Genomic DNA, 16,925 nt, shown 5'->3' with positions numbered 1-16,925 from the left:
CCAACACCTGGGGTTCTGCCCTCTTCTGATGCAGGTGGGAGAGAACCAGGGTGGGTGGGCTGGCAAGGCAACTTTCCAGGCCTGCATTTCACATTCTGACGTGGGCAGCAGCCGGCAGTGCTTTGGCTGGATGTGGGGGAGTGATGGATTCGAGTCAGGGGAGAATTTCCGGATCCTGGTGCTACAAGTAGGATCTGCTAATATCCCTAAAATAAGTGGCTAATCTGAGAGTGGCTTTTTTTTTCCCCTAAAAATAAACCCTTCTCAGAGGTGCTCTCTACACAGAGAAGAGCAGAACCAAATAATCTCCTGGCCCCAAGGCTTGACCCTACTTGCAGCAGCCCAGTCTGGGAACTGCAGGGTCCCAGTGGGGCAGAGCCAACTGGCCTTGGGGAGGGAGAGACGAGGCTCAGTCTGCTCATGGAAGCCCAGTGTCGCAGCACTGGGGCTGTGGAGCTGAAGAATGCCCTCCCTTATCTCCTGGGGCCGAGCTGAGAGCCCTTCTCTCCACTCCTGCTCTGCCTGGCCAAGGGTCGTCGGCCTCCTCACAGCAGCAGCCCCCACCCCTCAGCTCATCCTCCACGTGAAAACAGAATTAGTGCCGTCACTCCTGTGCCCCAACAGGAATCAGTGCCTCCACAGGACCCTTTAATTCTATTTGGTTGGGGCCCCAGGACGGACAGCACCATTGCCTAGAGCCTTATGCCACCCGGGCTTTCCCAAGGCCGCAGCACGTGGCGGGCAGCAGGCCTGTGAAGGTGCGCTCTGGCACCTGTGTCTGGTGGGGGGGCCTCCCCTCAGTGCCTCCATGGCCCTCTCTTCCCTGCACTTCCCGACTCCCCACCCCCCATCCTTCACTGGATGGGGAAATACACAAGAAATGTGAGTTTGAATGCTTCACTTTATCCTCTTCAGTCTGTGTGATGTTTATTCCCCGCTCGTCAACAGGGTCAGAACATTTTCTCTACCTCTCTCGGAATCCGCACGCCACCCCCAGAGGGACCTGACGCCCATGTGGAGGTCACACTCGCAGCTCTGCAGTCCTGAACCAGGGATGTGTCTCTTGGTCCTGCTTCTGCCCCGGGATGGGGGCAACGGGGGTGCCCAGCGGGGTTTCAAACAGGTCAAAGCTGGGCTGAGCTGCTTGCGGCCAGCTTCCAGGCCGTTTTCTCTAGTCCAGCAACTCTGGGCAGGGGCGACACCTCTGCTGAGCACCAACCGAGGGCACAGGTCTCCTTACCCACTGATCTCACAGACCATTAACGTGGCCCTGCCCACAGGGGCCACTGAAATGTGCTGTGACCGCTGACGATGCATAATTCGGGAATTCTCCCCCTACCAGCTACACTGGCAAAGGAATGCCCAGGTGGGGCTCAGTAACCTCCATGGGCGGAAGACACGAGGGGCAGGGAACAGAGGTTACCAGGGCTTTGGAGGGTGGCGTTTCAGGCCTTGAGGACAGACCATCAGACCGTGAGCGGGCCTGCGGGTGGGGGCCGGGTTCAGGAAGGCAGCCCCCTGTCTCCACGCCAGCTCCCTGGCTCCCACCCTTTGCCTTTTGCACAGCCAGCTTAAGACTAGGTTTCTGTTTCCAAGGTGGGGAGGGAAGCTCTTCCCCACACAGTCCTCCCTCAAGTCCTCAGGGACACCTGAGTTGGTTGGGAAGCTGGAAGCTGGCAGAGAAGAGCAAGGGAATCTATGGAAGAAAGCACAGGAAGGGAGTCAGGTATCCGCTGGAAGAGAAGCCCAGCAAGGGAGGCAGTGGCAGGAGGCTGCACAGGAGGCAGGAGCTCGCACACCCAGCGGCCCGCTCCTCTCCAGGTGTACACCCGCCCTGAGCAGCTGGCGGACGGGAAGAGTCTGGAAGGGCTGCCAGCAGTCCCAGAGCACCCAGGGCACTGTGGAGGCTGGAAGGGCAGAGGAGCTTAAGGCAGCCAGTTTGGGTACATCTGGGGACAGTGTGGTCTTGCAGAGAAGGACAAAAGTCCCTCCTCTACAACCCTTCATTGTTCCTGAGTCCTCAGTCAACAGAGAAAGAATCAAGAAAATATACATCCGCAGCAGAGGTGAACTTCAGGGCTGGAAGGAAGCTCAAGCTGATACCTGTCACAAGGCCTCCTCTAAATTCCATCCTCTGAATGTTCCCAGCCGGCCTGGGTCAGGCCACCTGGATCTCCTGCCTGCAAGTGGGCCATAGCCTTGTCTTCTAACCCATAAGCATGTCCCTCCTTGGTTGAAGCCCCCCATTGGGTCCCAGCTGCCTGCAGGGAAGACCCAGACTCCTGTGTGTGGCCTGACCCTGCTTCCCCAGGTGCAACTCCTCCCACCACGTTCCCCCAACCACACCAGAGCCCAGCCACGTGAAGGATACCCAATTCCCTAGAAGGCCCATGCCCATCACAGCCCTCAGCCTTGGCACAGCTGGGCACTCTGCTCGTGATGCCTCCCTCACCTGCCAGTGAATTCCTGCTCACTGTGCACCACCTCCTCCGGGAAGCCTCCCCTGATTCCCCAGCAGACCACACCCGCAGCCTTGCTTGTGCAGTTAATACTCACATCAACACTGGCTGAGGTCCAAGAACTGTCCCACTCACAACACCGCAGACCCTCCAGCCTGCAGTCCCTGGGCCGTGTCCTCAGGGAAGGACAGTGGCAGTGAACTTGAGGTGCTCTGCTTGTGAGCAGCTGTGGGGCCACAGGGGGTCAGGGTGAGTCTGTCCCCCTCCCTGCCAGGCCAGGCAGCAGGGAAAATGCCGGCCAGTGAGTCAGAGACCCGGGGGTCCTTCCCAGCTCAGCAGTAGCAGCTTCTGGGTCCCGCACCCTGTGTAAACGTCTTCGCCTCTCAGAGCCTCACTTCCCTCATCTACAAAAGTGATAAGCAGCTCTACCTGTCAGATCACAAGAACGCTGCCCTGCAGCTCACTATACAAAAACAGTCCATCAGTGATTCTCCAAACCTTGCACCCCTACTTCTCCTCCCCTCATACATCTACGAGCAGGCGGGGAGGGGGGGTGCCGTCACTATTTCACCAACAAAATTACCTCTTACTGGAGCATTTAGCATGTGCCACATATCGATGTATTAGACACATCTTGGAAGTCCAGCAAGGTCATAAAGACCCTACTGTCTTGGAGGGAAATGAGCACCGGGGGTCCTCATTTTTGAGGCCCCTCTCTGTCTGGGTGTTACATCCCAACACCCAGACAGAGAGGGCCAGGCTCGGGTGGAAGCCCAGGGCTCAAGAGGATGCCGTTGGTGTTGGGGCTGGAGTAGGAGCTGGGACTGGTCTACTGGGGACACCGCATATCCCTCTTGGCTCTGGCCCCTTCCCAGCCCTCCCCACTTACCACCCACCCACCTGGCTACAGAAGGAAGTGTCCCGGAGTAGGAGTACCTGGGAGCTGTCACCCATTCTGCTGTCCTCTGTATGAGATAAATGCTTGTCGGCAGGAAGGGCAAAACAGCTCCATCCCTGTTGCCTGGCAACCTGAGCCAAACACATCATCAGAAGGGATGAACCAAAGCACCCCGAGGGCACAGTAGGTAAGGCTGGGCCCAGGTAGGTGGGCCTAGAATGTTGGCCAAGAGAAGAGGTGGCAGACTGGAGAGGACCCTGCACTGGAGCCCAGGGCAGTTCCAGGGGAAACAGTTGGCAGAGGCCCTGATCCCATGCATTCATCCCTGCAGCCCCTCTGACCCGTGCCGTACCCAGGCTGGGAGTGTTACTGGCTTGGCGTCATACTCTAAGCTGGTGCTGAATTATAGAACCACTTAGAGCTCCACTGGCCCTAGTGATCACCAAGTTCACTAGCCTCCAGGGACACATCGAGAAAGTGAAAGGTGGGCTGGGGCTAATCCAACCACATGGCCAGCTGGTGGCAGATCCTAGACAGAATCAGGGTCTCCAGGGCCCTGATATCTCCAGGCCTGGAGGGAGAATGAGGCCAGAGGAAGGGCTACCCCCAGAGAAGGTAGGAACCAGCTTCTCAGTGTGACTGGTTCTTCCCTTCTGAGTAATGAGTTCTCAGCTAGAACCTGGCTGAGCCAGCCTCTGTGACCTGCCCTCACCTCATCTCCAGCCACAGGGGGAAATGGGTGAGCCAGTCATCCCAATACTGGAAACCCCTTTCTCGAGGGAAACCCCACTAAAGCAACAAGCCCATTCCCCAACTGCCCAGACCCTGGAGGAAAGCTGTGGTCTCCAGCACAGAGCTCACCCAAATGAAGTCTTCCTCCGTCGTCCGTCCTGCTGGGGCTCCAGGCTGCCACTCTTTTAATGCATTTTATAGAGGTAACCTTTACTGTAAAGGCTCCATTCTGCCCTCAGGGGTGAGGCATCATCTGCTTTCTCCCGAACCCTGGTCTGTCCACTGGGTATGTCACCCCCCGGGGAACAGAAGGCACCTGACCGAGTCACTCAGGCTCCCACCGGCCTTGTTACCAAGAGACCAGGATAAATATGCTTTTCTACTGAAAATAAATCATTTTACTAAAAACGATAACATATTCACGGTAGTGAAAATTTACTTTTTAAAAAAGATCCCACTTAGTTCAGGGCCAAAGTTACCGAAATAAAAAAGGGAATTGGAAATTTCAAGTTCAGTAAAGAAGCTCTCTTAGGAGTCCTCAGGCGTTAGGAATCTGCATCCTTTCCTGCCCTGTTCCAGGAAGCAGAGACTGGCTTCCTCATCATCGCGGTCCCCTCAGGGCTTAAGTGCCCAGCCCTGCCTGCAGCCCCATTTCCCGGCAGCCTGTCTTTTGAGCTCTCACAAAAGCTGCTCATCTCAGGGTGCGTCAAGTACTTCTCCCTGGCAACCTCCCCCATCTTCTCTGTGGTGAGAAATGGAAAAGGATGACAGACAGATACACAGACAGTGGAGGAAATGCCCAGTACAGTAGTCCACCCCCCATGATTATGAATTTTGCTGTTCCACCTAACCTTTCCTCACCCTCCCCAAAGGGTCTGTCCATCAGTTTCTCTAAATGATTTACACTGAGACCAGAAAGCCCTGCACATTCAAAGGCTCATTCATTCTGCAACAGTGGAAGAACGGTTGGGGAGGACAGGAACACTTTGCAGCCTGGATGGGACACAGATGGTACCACCCTCAGGCCTGCCCTGGGCGAGCTTGCAATGTCAAGGCAACACCTATAAGGATAAATATTCATGGGCTGATTTTAGGGATTTAATAAGTAACGAAAGGACAATGAGGTTATTTTGTTATATTTTAATGGTATTCATTATAATTTGGAGGCTGCAAATGATAATGATAATCAGACCATGCAAACGATGGTAATTACTATTACACCTGCACCACCAGAACGTGTTCTCACAGTTTCTTTTTTGTCTTCTGGTGAGTTCTCGAGCATCTATCATCAGCACTGAGGGTGCCACTTTTCTCTTATACCAAGTACAGGTTAATTCTCATCTTGGTGTCTGTCTGTCTGACCTCACACCCAGTTCTTTAAACAAATAAAGCAAAGGTTCTGGGCCTGCACCTGACATCCAAGGTTCCCTCTCTCATTCCAGCCACTGAGGCAGGGAGAAAAATTGGGAAGAGAGAAAGCAGGACCAAGAAGCTGAGGCACAGAGACGCTGGGTGATTCACTTCAGATCTCAAAGTGAGCTCTGCCGGGTCTGGATGTGTCCCTTCCGCCCCACCTCTGGTGGCCTTGCTGCTTCTCAAAGTTCTGCAGAGATGGTGGGGATGGGGGTGCCCTGAGAAATTCAGCTTCCGTGAGATGAACGGTGAGGTGGGCATGACCAAGGCTAAATGAGCCAATCCTCTATGAAGGACTCTGTAAGTGTTGCAGATAAAAATCCTCTGGCTTGAGAAAGCGGCAGGTGTCAGGATGAAGAATCCTATTCCAAAGCGGCCTTGACTCCTGTCGCTTTCAATCTACTGATGGGCCATCAGCAAATCCCACACAGTAAAGATCTCTCATCATTTTCAAATGAGATATTTAATGAGCACAAAACTCCTGCAGGCGGAGAGGGGGTAAGGATGACTAAGATGACTAGTCACCTTAAGGTGCTGAAATTTGCCCTTAAGGGGCTTAAAATTCAGTTAGGGTTTTTGTACCTAAAAGAAGTTAATAAGCATTTTAAAATCCTGAGGAACCAAGACAACAGAGGTCTTGGGGCAGCATGTGATTGTTTCTAAAAATGTTCAGAAAAAAACAAAGCTCCACCATGGTGAGTGCCCAGCTAGGCTGGGCACAGCAGGGCCAGCAGGTCTGGGAGGAGTCAACTTCTGGGATGGGCTTCAGGCACAACCACCAAGCCAGCGGTGGGCTCCCTGCGGGGCTGCAGCAGTGTGGGTTGCGGGGAGGCAGGGGTCAGGCAGGACCCTCCTGGCAGTGAGGACAGGGATGAAAGTGGAGGGGCAGCCCCTTCCCTCTCAGCAGTTGCTACTTGTCCTGCTCTCCTTGTCCTTGTCCTGCTCCCCACCCTTGTCCTGCTCTCTACCCCACGCACTTCCTCAATGCAGGAGGGGGAAGAGCAGGCAAAACTCCCTGGAGAGGGTGGGCCCCTTGTACAACCTACTCCCCGCACTCAGCCCAGAGAAGGAGCACCAGCATGCTGCCTATAGAAGCGTCTCCCCCTCTGACGCCTTTAGAAGGCGCCTCTGACACCTGCCCCCGTAGGTGGGCAGGACGCCCTGCTATGTGCTTCTACAGCAGCTGCTCCTCCCTCGTCACGGCCCTCGCAGACCTTTACTGTAATTATATCCGCAGATGTCTGTGCTCCCCAGTGGACTATAAGTTCCACGAGGCAGGGATACACTCAAAGATCTGACTGAATGAATAAACGGATGCTGGGAGGAGGAAGTGAGAGAGGCGGATGGGGGAGGGAGAGAGGGATGGTTGAACAAATGAGAAAACAACCAAAGCTGCCTGCTGGGTCACTATGCTGCATGAGTCCAGGGATGCCACTCACATCGTGCTCGGCATGGATGGCACCTCCAGCAACACAACTGCCAGGGAAGGACAGGAAGGTGGCTGGTCACAGGGAGAAGCTGGCCTACTGGCCTCAGCCTGGGGAAGGAGACCAAACTTGTGTCCATCAATCTTCCTGCTCCGGCTGGAGGAGTCTCAGGGAAGGGAGGTGAGCAGAGGCCAGAGTGCAGCAGACACAGCCCACTTCCCCCTCCCTGCCACACATACTCGGAGAAGCCCCGCGTGAAGCTGGAGCCCCACAGAACGCCATCAGAACTCAGGAGGAGGGCTGTGTCCCCCAGGTCGAGCTCCTTCCTCAGATATCTGCTCACGCCTGCCTTCTCTGGATGCCATCAAGTGCCCAAGTCGGGACTGGTGTGCATCACCCCCTCTTTCACCCTCCACTGCCATCAGCACAAGGGCACGGCCAGCAGGCCCAGAGAGCCATCTGAGCCCCAGCAGGATTGCACAGCCTCCACACTGCAAGGAAACCCTTCATCCTGGGTCCACAGCAACCTCTCCACAATCCCTCCCCCTGCCAGGCTGATACTGGCCAGACTGTATTCCATGCTCCACAGTAAGGCAATCATTCGGCTGCTAGGAGGGGGTACTCTCTCATAGGCTAGAGGTATTCTCTCCAGATTGGCTCCTCAAGGCTTCCCACCCAAACCAGATCCCTGGAATCTCTGGAGGCCCGATGCCCCTGGGATTATCTGGTCCTGGGCACCCTCCTCATCACTGGGCTCCAGGCCGGGCACTCCTCTCTGGGATCCAGCTGTCCTCGCCCACTGGCCTAGAGAGATGCTACCAGTAAGCCAGGCACAGGGAACAGGAGAAGGCCACCTCCTTCCCCTGGCCCCTTTCCAGGGGACTCAGCTCATACAGGCCAGCCCATGCTGTTCTAGAAGTCCCTGCTGTGCTCAGCTGACCCAAGTTCCCTGAGTACAGAAGGGGAGGTACCTCCAAGGTCACACAGGGAGGGAGACCCAGGGTGGAGGTGATGGCCAGAATTCAGTGGGAACTCAGAATTCCCTCCACCACACAGGCTGTAGAGGATACGGGCACAAAGGACCAACACGTGTAAAAGTGCATGTGGGCAAGATGGAAGCCATGGCTGTGGTGGCAATTCCTCTGTCCCACCAGGCTCAGAGATGCCCATGTCTCCTGCCTAACTCAGGGACCCCAAAAGCTCTGTAAAATTGAAGGTAAACAACCCACTAATGACACAACAAAGTGGGGGGAGGCTTTTCAGGGTCCTAGGGCTCCCTGCCAGAAGGGACCAGAGTGGCTAATAGCCAATGGCACTGATGGCAGTGCCTTTTTCCCTAATGACCATGTTCAAAGGGCCCAGAAAGCAAGCTCCCAACCAACTAGCCCAGTATCTCCACCAGGTCACCCAACCCAGCCACAAGCCTGGCCAGAGTATGGCAACCCTAACCCCCTATCAGGAAAGCTCCCCAATTCTTGGCTTCCCCAATTCAAGGTCACCTTATTTCCCAACGGCATGTTAGTGACTGGGAACAGGAGATGTGGTTCCAGTCCCAGAAGGGTTAACAACTCACAATAGGACTCTGGGTCGACACCCCATCCCTGGGGCTGGAACTTCCCATATAAACATGCTGGAGAGGTGGGGGCTCACGCTCTGAGGCCTTCAGGTCTCATTTCTGTGATTTTAGGGGCAAAGGGGGTTTGCAGGGCTCAGTAGGGGCCTCAGCCCATCAGAGATTCCGTGGGAGCCCAAAGTTTTACCTCAAACACACCATTCTCCTCATCAAACCCCTGGTCCTTTGCTGAAGCATGTTCAGACTTGGAATAAACAAGTGTTTGTTGGGAACCTCCCATGGTCCAGGCCCTTTGGGAGACACTGAGGAAACATGAAGGGGTAAGAGAACTGCCCTTAGGCAACCATCTTACAGAGACAGAAACTAAGGCTCAGAGAGGCTTTGAAATCTGCTCAAGGGAACACAGCTAAGGATTCAACTCCCAGGGCTCTAGGCCCGCTAACACTAGCACTGGGGTGTGAAGACCACCCCCACCCCCCAAATCCCTTTAGGCACAAGGAAAAGTTAGTTTTGTGAAACTGCAATCTACTAAGATCAGAAACTCAGAGTCCAGGACACAGGGCTGGCTGCCTGAGTTGATTTTGTTCTGAAACGCCCAGCCTGGCCCCAAAACCCATGTCAGAACTCAACCACCTTTTGACACCCTTCTCTGAGCTGTAATGAGCAGCAGCAGCAGGCAGGTGTGTGACCTCCACAACCCATAGGCACACACATCACAGCAGCACCGCTCCCGGAGCCCACCAGGTCCTCTCAAGGTTGTGTGTGTCTTGGCCCCTTGTATAGACAGGCACCAAGCCAGGTGAACGGGACTGGTCTGTAGAGCTAGAGCTGCTGGTCCTGCTCCCAGAGACGGCCTTCTCCCACAGCAGAGCTGGTCAGGGCCCAGCTGGTCTCCCTGCAGCCCCAGGTGAGAGGCCTCTGGAGGGATGCTCTGAAAAACCACTCCTTCCTACAAGTGTCAGAGGGTCCATGCTCCTCAACCTGGTCTTCCCACCTCGGGACTAACCTGGATTTCAGAGATGCTTTCCCTGGGGAGGCTGCTGGGCAGTACGTAAGCCATTTGTCTCCCCCTCTCCCCGGCCCCTGGCCCGCTGCCACGGTGACCTCCCCTCCCCCAAGAAGGGCGGTGAGCTGGGGGGTGGGAAGAATCCACCGCCAACGCTCTCGGGAGGGGTGCTGGGAAGCCAGGCAGGGCGTGTCGCCTGGTCCTTTCTCTGCCCAGCCCCGGGCGTCACGGCTTTTGGTGTGAGGCGCCCCGTACCATCCCCCAAATCTGCCTCGCACTGGGGAACCCTTGCTGTCATCGCCCAGATCCCTGAGCCCCATAGGGGCTAATACACACTGGCGAAGGGCAGCGGGTCTAGAACCTTCTGTGCCCAGTCGGACGTAAGCCAGGGGAGGTAGGCGCCCTGTTCCCCCACGACCTGAACCCGCTCTTTTCAGAGGAGACATCTGTGGGTCTCCCCCCGCCCGCGGCCGTCTGCCCTGGGGTCTGGACGTGCCCGTAATTACGGTTCCGGGCAGGGGCCCCAGGGAACCCCTCCGGTGCCGCGGGGTGGGGAGCGGCCAGACGCCAGTCCCGTCTCGTTCTCCAAAGAGGGGCGCCGTCCTCCCCGCGACCCTCGCCGGCGCCCCGCCACCTGCGCGGTCTCCCGCAGCCGGTGCCGCAGTGCGAGCGAGCCAGCGAGCCCGGAGCCTTCACGCCTCGGCCGGCGCCGCTGAGCGAGCCGCCGCCCTCCGGCCTCCCCGCCGCGCCGCACCTGCACCCGCACCCCGAGCTCCCACCCCAGATCCCACCCTCACCCCCACCTCCGGCCCCAGCGTCTCCTCGGCCCTTACCCTTGGGCCCTCCCCTGCCCGGCCCCGCCCGAGCCGGCCCCGACTTCTCATCCCCAAACCTCCCCTCTACCCAGGCACCGAGGGGCCTTTTCGAGCCGGGGCCGGGGTCCCAATCGGGTGGATGATTTGGCGGGGGTTCGACTCGACGCCAAGCCAAGAGAATAAGCGGGGTACTTACCACTCTGCTCCCCCAAGAACACCAACTTGAATTTTCTCAGTGGGTTCCCAAAATCTCCCCCTGCGGACATGGTGCTGGCAGACTGGGCTGGGAGAGGAGGAGGAGGAGGAGAAGCGAAGGAGCAGGGAGGGGAGAGGAGGAGGGCGAGGGGAGGCGGCCGGCGGTGCGGGAGCCGGAGGGGGAAGGGCTGGTTGCGCGCGTCCCTGACTCCCCAGCTGCGTCCCGGCCCCGGCCTGCGGCTGCGTGTCCGGCGGCGGAGGAGAAGGAGGAGGAGAAAGAAGAGGAGGAGGAGGAAAGCTGGGGCTGGGCTGCCGCGGGCGGCGCTTGATGCGGTGCGAGGGGCGCGCTCTGGACGCCCGAGGCGCGGCGCGAACAGCGAGGCGCGGGCTGAGCGGGGCGCAGGGACTGCGCGCAGGGCGGAGGAGCGCTCTCCCAAGCCGCACTGGTCGGCCCCCCTCCAGCCTCTCTTCTCCGCCCGCGCCTGCGCTCTGCGCGCTCCCCAGCCTCTGATGTCATTCGGGGCCTGCGGGGCTGGGGGGCGCCAGTCCACCCACCCGGAGCCCGCACCCGGCGGGGGAGAGAACCGCCTCGCCGTGCCTCAGAGAGATCCCCGAATCGAGCCCTGTCTCACGGCCCCTCTACGTCTGTCTTCCCCACTCTACCCCTCCTTTGAATCCAGAAAATGACGTGAAATTATCAGGGGATATTCGTTTCTGGTCTTTAAACCTAGATGCTAGTCCCTTCCTCCACCTCCTGCAACACCAATGCACACTCAACCTGGCCATCCTAGAGGGTGGAAAGGAAAGAAGTGGGGGATGAGCCAGGGTGTGGTGGACCGTGTGTGCTCAGACAGGCTCTACTGTCATCTTGTGCGTCTCTTGCCCTCCCTACCCTGTCTAGACCCAGATCCCTCCTCTTGGGCACAATCTGTGAGGTCATAGGTGTCCCCACAGACATGCCCAGTGAGAGAGGAAGCACCAGTAAAAGGCATACCTTCCTCAAACCAACCGCTCCTAAGGATCATTTTATCCTAAACCTAATGCCCCGTGGGAGAGAAGGAACAATGAGGCCCTGAATGTCAGCACCTCCATCTCCAGAACGGTGCCCTGGATCCCTGGACCCTGGGGCCTCCGTGTTGACAATGCTGCTCCTTGCCCTGGCAATTAGGTGTATCTGGACAATGAGCTCCTGGAGCATAGGAGGGAGACCTCCCATTTGCCTCTGTATTCATCCGACCTTTTAAGGCACACAGAGTAAGTTGTGAGTGGGTGAGAACAAGGAGCAGGTGCCAGGTGTTAGAAGCACTCCCAACCCAGTCCTAGCTTTCTGGCTAATGCTAGCTTTGAGGTTTTGCAAAGCTGCCTCTACCGTGCTGCCACCACGTGGTCTATGCTTTTAGGACTGTTCAATGAACATTTATTTGGGATTATAACCCAAGTGTTTAGGAACAAGCAGCCTTCATCTCTGGAGATTTCCAGAGGACATTTGTTGACCTCTTTTTGACTTACATGGCTTGCTTGGGATGTCTCCCTGTCTGGCTCCATGGTTTGTTTACTTAGAGTCTCTCTCTCTCTCTCATTGCTTATTAAAAACCAGAGAGTGAGTTCCATGAAATCAGCAGTTGAGGCTCCACTACTGAATCCCAAGGACCTAGCTCAGAGTTTAGGAAATAGTTGTTGAAAGTTTGAATGAATGTCTAGAACGCAAATCAGAACAACTGTTCCACTTATTGAAGAGATTGTCTTTTCCCCATTGTATGTTTTTGCCTCGTTGCTCATATGTTAATTGACCATAAGTGTGTGGATTTATTTCTGGGTTCTATATTCTGTTCCATTGACCTATGTGTCTGATTTTTGTGCCAGTGCCATACTGTTTTGATTACTGTGGCTTTGTAATATAGTCTGAAGCCAAGGAGCATGATTCCTCCAACTCTGTACTTCTTTCTCAAGATTTTTTTGGCTATTTGGGGTCCTTTGTGTTTCCATACAAAATTTGAAATTATTTGTTCTGGTTCTGTGAAAAATGCCATTGGTATTTTGGTAGGGATTGCATTGAATATGTACATTGACTTGGATAGTATGGTCATTTTGACAATATTAATTCTTCTAATGCAAGAACATAATATATCTTTCCATCTGTTTCCATCATGTTCAATTTCTTTAATCAGTGTCTTATAGTTTTCTGAGTACAGGTCTTTAACCTCCTTAGGTAGGTTTATTCGTGGGTATTTTATTCTTTTTGATGTGATGGTAAATGGGATTGTTTCCTTAATTTCTCTGTTTGATAGTTCGCAGTTAGTGTATAGAAATGCAATAGATTTCCATATATTAATTTTGTAACCTACAACTGTACCAAATTTATTGATGAGCTCTAGTAGTTTTCTGGTGGCATCTTTAGGATTTTCTATGGATAGTATCATTTCATCTGCAAACAGTGACAGTTTTACTTCTTTCTTTCCAATTTAGATTCCTTTTATATCTTTTTCTTCTCTGATTGCTGTGGCTAGGACTTCAAAAACTATGCTGAATAAAAAAGGTGAGAGTGGACATTGTTGTCTTGTTCTTTTCAATAAATGGCACTAGGAATACTGAACAGCTATGTGTAAAAGAATGAAGTTAGAACATTCTCTAACACCATATACAAAAATAGACTCAAAATGGATTAAAGACCTAAATGTAAAACCAGGTAGTATAAGACTCTTAGAGGAAAACATAGGCAGAACACTCTTTGACATAAATTGCAGAAATGTTTTTTTTTTGGATCCATCTCCTAAAGCAAAGGTAACAAAAGCAAACATAAACAAATGGGACCTAGTTAAGCTTAAAAGCTTTTGCACAGCAAAATAACCCATTGACAAAATGAAAGGACAACCTACTAAATGGGAGAAATGTCTGCAAATGATATGACTGATAAGGGGTTAGTAGTCAATGTATTTAAAGAGCTCATACAACTCAACATCAAAAAAACAAAACAACCAAATTAAATAATGGGTAGAAAAACTGAATAGACATTTTTTCAAAGAGGAAATGCAGATGGCCAACAGGCTCATGAAAAGGTGCTCAGTATTACTAATCATCAGGAAAATGCAAATCAAAACCACAATGAGATTATCTCACACCAGTCAGAATGTCTATAATCAACAAACCAAAGATAACAAATGTTGACAAGGATGTGGAGAAAAGGGAACCCTTGTACACTCTTGGTGGGAATATAAAGTGGTGCAGCCACTGTGGAAAACTGTATGGAGGTTCCTCAAAAAACTAAAAATAGAACTGCCAGATGATGCAGCAATTCCACTCCTGGTTATATATCCAAAAAATAATAATTCAAAAAGATATATGCACCCCAATGTTCATAGGAGCATTATTTACAATTGGAAGCAACGTAAGTGTTCATCAACAGATAAAGACAAAGAAGATGTGGTGTATATAGATAGATAGATAGATAGATAGATATAGATATAGATGGAATACTACTCAGCCATAAAAAAGAATGGAATTTTGCCGTGTGCAGCAACATGGATGAACTTGGAGGGCATTATGCTAAGTGAAATACGTCAGACAGAGAAAGATAAATACTGTATGATATTATATGTGGCAACTAAAAACTATAACAAACTAGTAAATAGAGCAAAAAAGAAGTAGACTCACAGATACAGAGAACAAACTGTGGTTACCAGTGGGGAGAGGGAAGGGGAAGGGGCAATATAGGGGTAGGAGAAAGAAAAAGGTTATTATGGGATTATATGAAATCATATGTGTGAAACTTTTGAAAATTGTAAAGCACTGTAGGATTTAAAGAATCTTTCATTCAATAAAAATTTTTCTAAATAAAAATAAATTTAAAAACTAAAAAATTCATCCTTTTCCCACTGGGAAAAAAACAAACAAACAACTGTTCCACTCCTCAGAATGGCCTTTGGTTTGGAGCCCCATAGACTGTAGGGCATCACCCTGGGATATCTCCCCTATGATGCCTGGCATCAGGCACAGGGCCACATTTCAAACTCCCACCCCACTTCTGCTCTGGGGTTTTGCTCTCTCAGGAGGCTGCATCCAGCATGGGGCTGAAGGATGCCCTAGAAGGAGACAAGCCTCCCAAGCTGCAGCCCTTCCTGCCTCTATGAGTGGTCCCTCCATGGGAGGGGCAGGGGAGGCACCCAGCGGGGCACCCTTCCTCCTACCCACACCTTTTCGTAACATCTGGTGCTGTCTTCCCACACACTCTTGTCACGTCCTGAGGAAATCATCTGTGGCAAGACGAAGTGTGACAGAAATTGTACCATCTTATCGGTAAGCCTGCGCAAGTCCTGTGCCTTCCCTGACCATCTGGTCCATACATGAGGCAGTGGGGCCGTAGGGGAGGGAGGGGTGGGGCACGGGCCCCTCTGGGCACCTCTAAGCCTCTGAGTCAACTTACGTGCTTACCAGCCCCAGCTGACTGTGGGCCAGGATGCCTTGTGGGACTCTGTCCAATTCTTCCAGTTCAAATGACAAAAGCCCGACTCCAGCTACTTAGGTACAGCGACGTGGGCTGGCTCAGGTAGCGGGAGCAGACAGTGGCATTGCTCACAGAATGTGGTCATCAGGCTATGGGATCAGAGTTGGCTCCACATCCCTCTCCTTCCCCATCTTTTGTCATTGCTCGTCTCTCCTTATTTGGGGTCTTGTTCTTAACCTGCTCTAGAGCAGACAGGCTTTCTCCAGGTGGTGAAAACAAAATGTGAAATGTGGCCACTGTGACACTCAGTTTGGCAATCCCACTGGAACAAGTTTCTTCCACATGGCATCCTTGTGTTCCATTTTTGAAAATTATGTAAAGCTTCCTATTGAGGCTAACGATGTATATATAAGTTGTAAAGAAAACCTGTCATTAGGAATGCCCATTTACCCTCCACCCAGCTGGAGCAATCAAACATCACAATATTCTGAGGCGTCTGTTGTTTCCCTCCACTGCACCCCTGCTGCTCCCTCCCTCCCCAACGCAGAAATGCAGAACCCCAGCTGCCTTTTCATTGAGTTTATCACATTTGGATGTGTCCTTCAACAATATCTCCTTTTGTTTGCATCTTTTGAACTTTATCTAAGGTATCAAATGACGTGTTTTTCTCCTATGACTTACATTTTTCTTACATCATGTTCCTAAGATTCATCTGTTGATGAGTATAACAGCAATCCTTTCATTTTCACTGCGATTTTGTATTCCATTGTTTGCTCCAATTTTAAAATCATTTTCAGTAAAATGTGTCCAGTTTAAAAATGTAAAATACGTTTAGATTCACAATGATAACATCTTACATAGCCATAGTACATTAGTAAAGCAAGGAAATTAACACTGGAAAATGTACCCAGTTTTCCTTCTGCTACTACAAATAACGCTGTTGTGAACATTCTTTATGTGCCTCCTGATACACCTGTGAGAAGTTTTTGCAAGCTGTGTTTTGAGTAAATAAACTGAGGTATAGAATTAAGTATATGTTTAATCTTATGCCAAACTGTTTTCCAACAGTAGTCCTCAGCTCATATAGCTCTACACCTTCACTTATAGTTTTCATTTTCTTCAAGAGAGTCTTGACTCTTCTCAGCTCTTTGCTATTATATGCACTTTTTAAAAACGTTTTAAAAATTTGAAGTATAGTTGATTTACAGTGTTTCAGGTGCATAGCAAAGTGATTCATTTATACATATTATTATATGCATTTTTAATTAAACTTTTTATTTTGAGATCATTATAGATTTACAAGTAGTTGTAAGAAATAAGACAGATCCTGTGCATCATTTATCCAGATTCCCTCAGTGGTAACATCTTGCAAAACTATAGTACCATATCACAACCAAGATACCGACAGGTGCAGAACATTTCCATCCCCACAAGGGTGCCTCATGAAGTCCTTTTATAGGGACACCCTCTTCCTCCTGCCCCACCCCTTTCCTAATCTCTGGCAACCACTAAACTGTTCTTTGTCTCAATAATTTTGTCATTTTAAGAAGGTTATATAAATGAAATTATACAGTATGTAACATTTTGGGATTGGTGTTTTTCACCTGGCATACTTCTGTGGCAATTCACCCAGGTTCTGTGTATCAATAGTTGGCTCCCTTTTACTGCTGACCAGTATTCCATAGTAGGGATTACCACAGTGTGTTTACCATTCACCCATGGAAGGGCATCTGGGTTATTTCCAGTTTGGGGCCATTACAAATAGAGCTGCTATGAACATTCATGTACAGGTTTGTTTGTTTGTTTGTTTTCATGTACAGGTTTTTGTGTGAACATAAGTTTTTATTTCTCTGGGTTAAATACCAAGGAGTGCAATTGCTCGGTCATATGGTAGCTGCATGTTTAGTTTTTTTTCTTTTAAAGGAATAACCGAACTCTTTTCCAGTTGGTACCACTTTATATTCCT

At 51.7% G+C, this 16,925-nt stretch overlaps 1 protein-coding gene across 2 annotated transcripts in view; it reads right to left on the bottom strand.

The window, feature by feature from the left end:
* The window catches only part of RAB6B (RAB6B, member RAS oncogene family), a gene marked incomplete at its 3' end in the record, with an annotated part of 54,130 nt that extends 43,526 nt beyond the window's left edge, over positions 1 to 10,604 (bottom strand). For both annotated transcript variants that reach the window (XM_082839912.1, XM_082839913.1), the window contains exon 1: positions 10,520 to 10,604. In XM_082839912.1, the coding sequence (XP_082696038.1) occupies positions 10,520 to 10,589 (70 nt within the window). In that variant the 5' untranslated portion in view covers positions 10,590 to 10,604. The remainder of the gene's footprint in view (positions 1 to 10,519) is intronic.
* Positions 10,605 to 16,925: the final 6,321 nt, after the last annotated feature.

This window comes from Leucopleurus acutus (genome assembly GCF_964270905.1).
Source record: "Leucopleurus acutus genome assembly, chromosome: 5".
Classification (NCBI taxonomy): Eukaryota; Metazoa; Chordata; class Mammalia; order Artiodactyla; family Delphinidae; genus Leucopleurus; species Leucopleurus acutus.
This window is presented reverse-complemented; position numbering and strand designations above follow the sequence as displayed.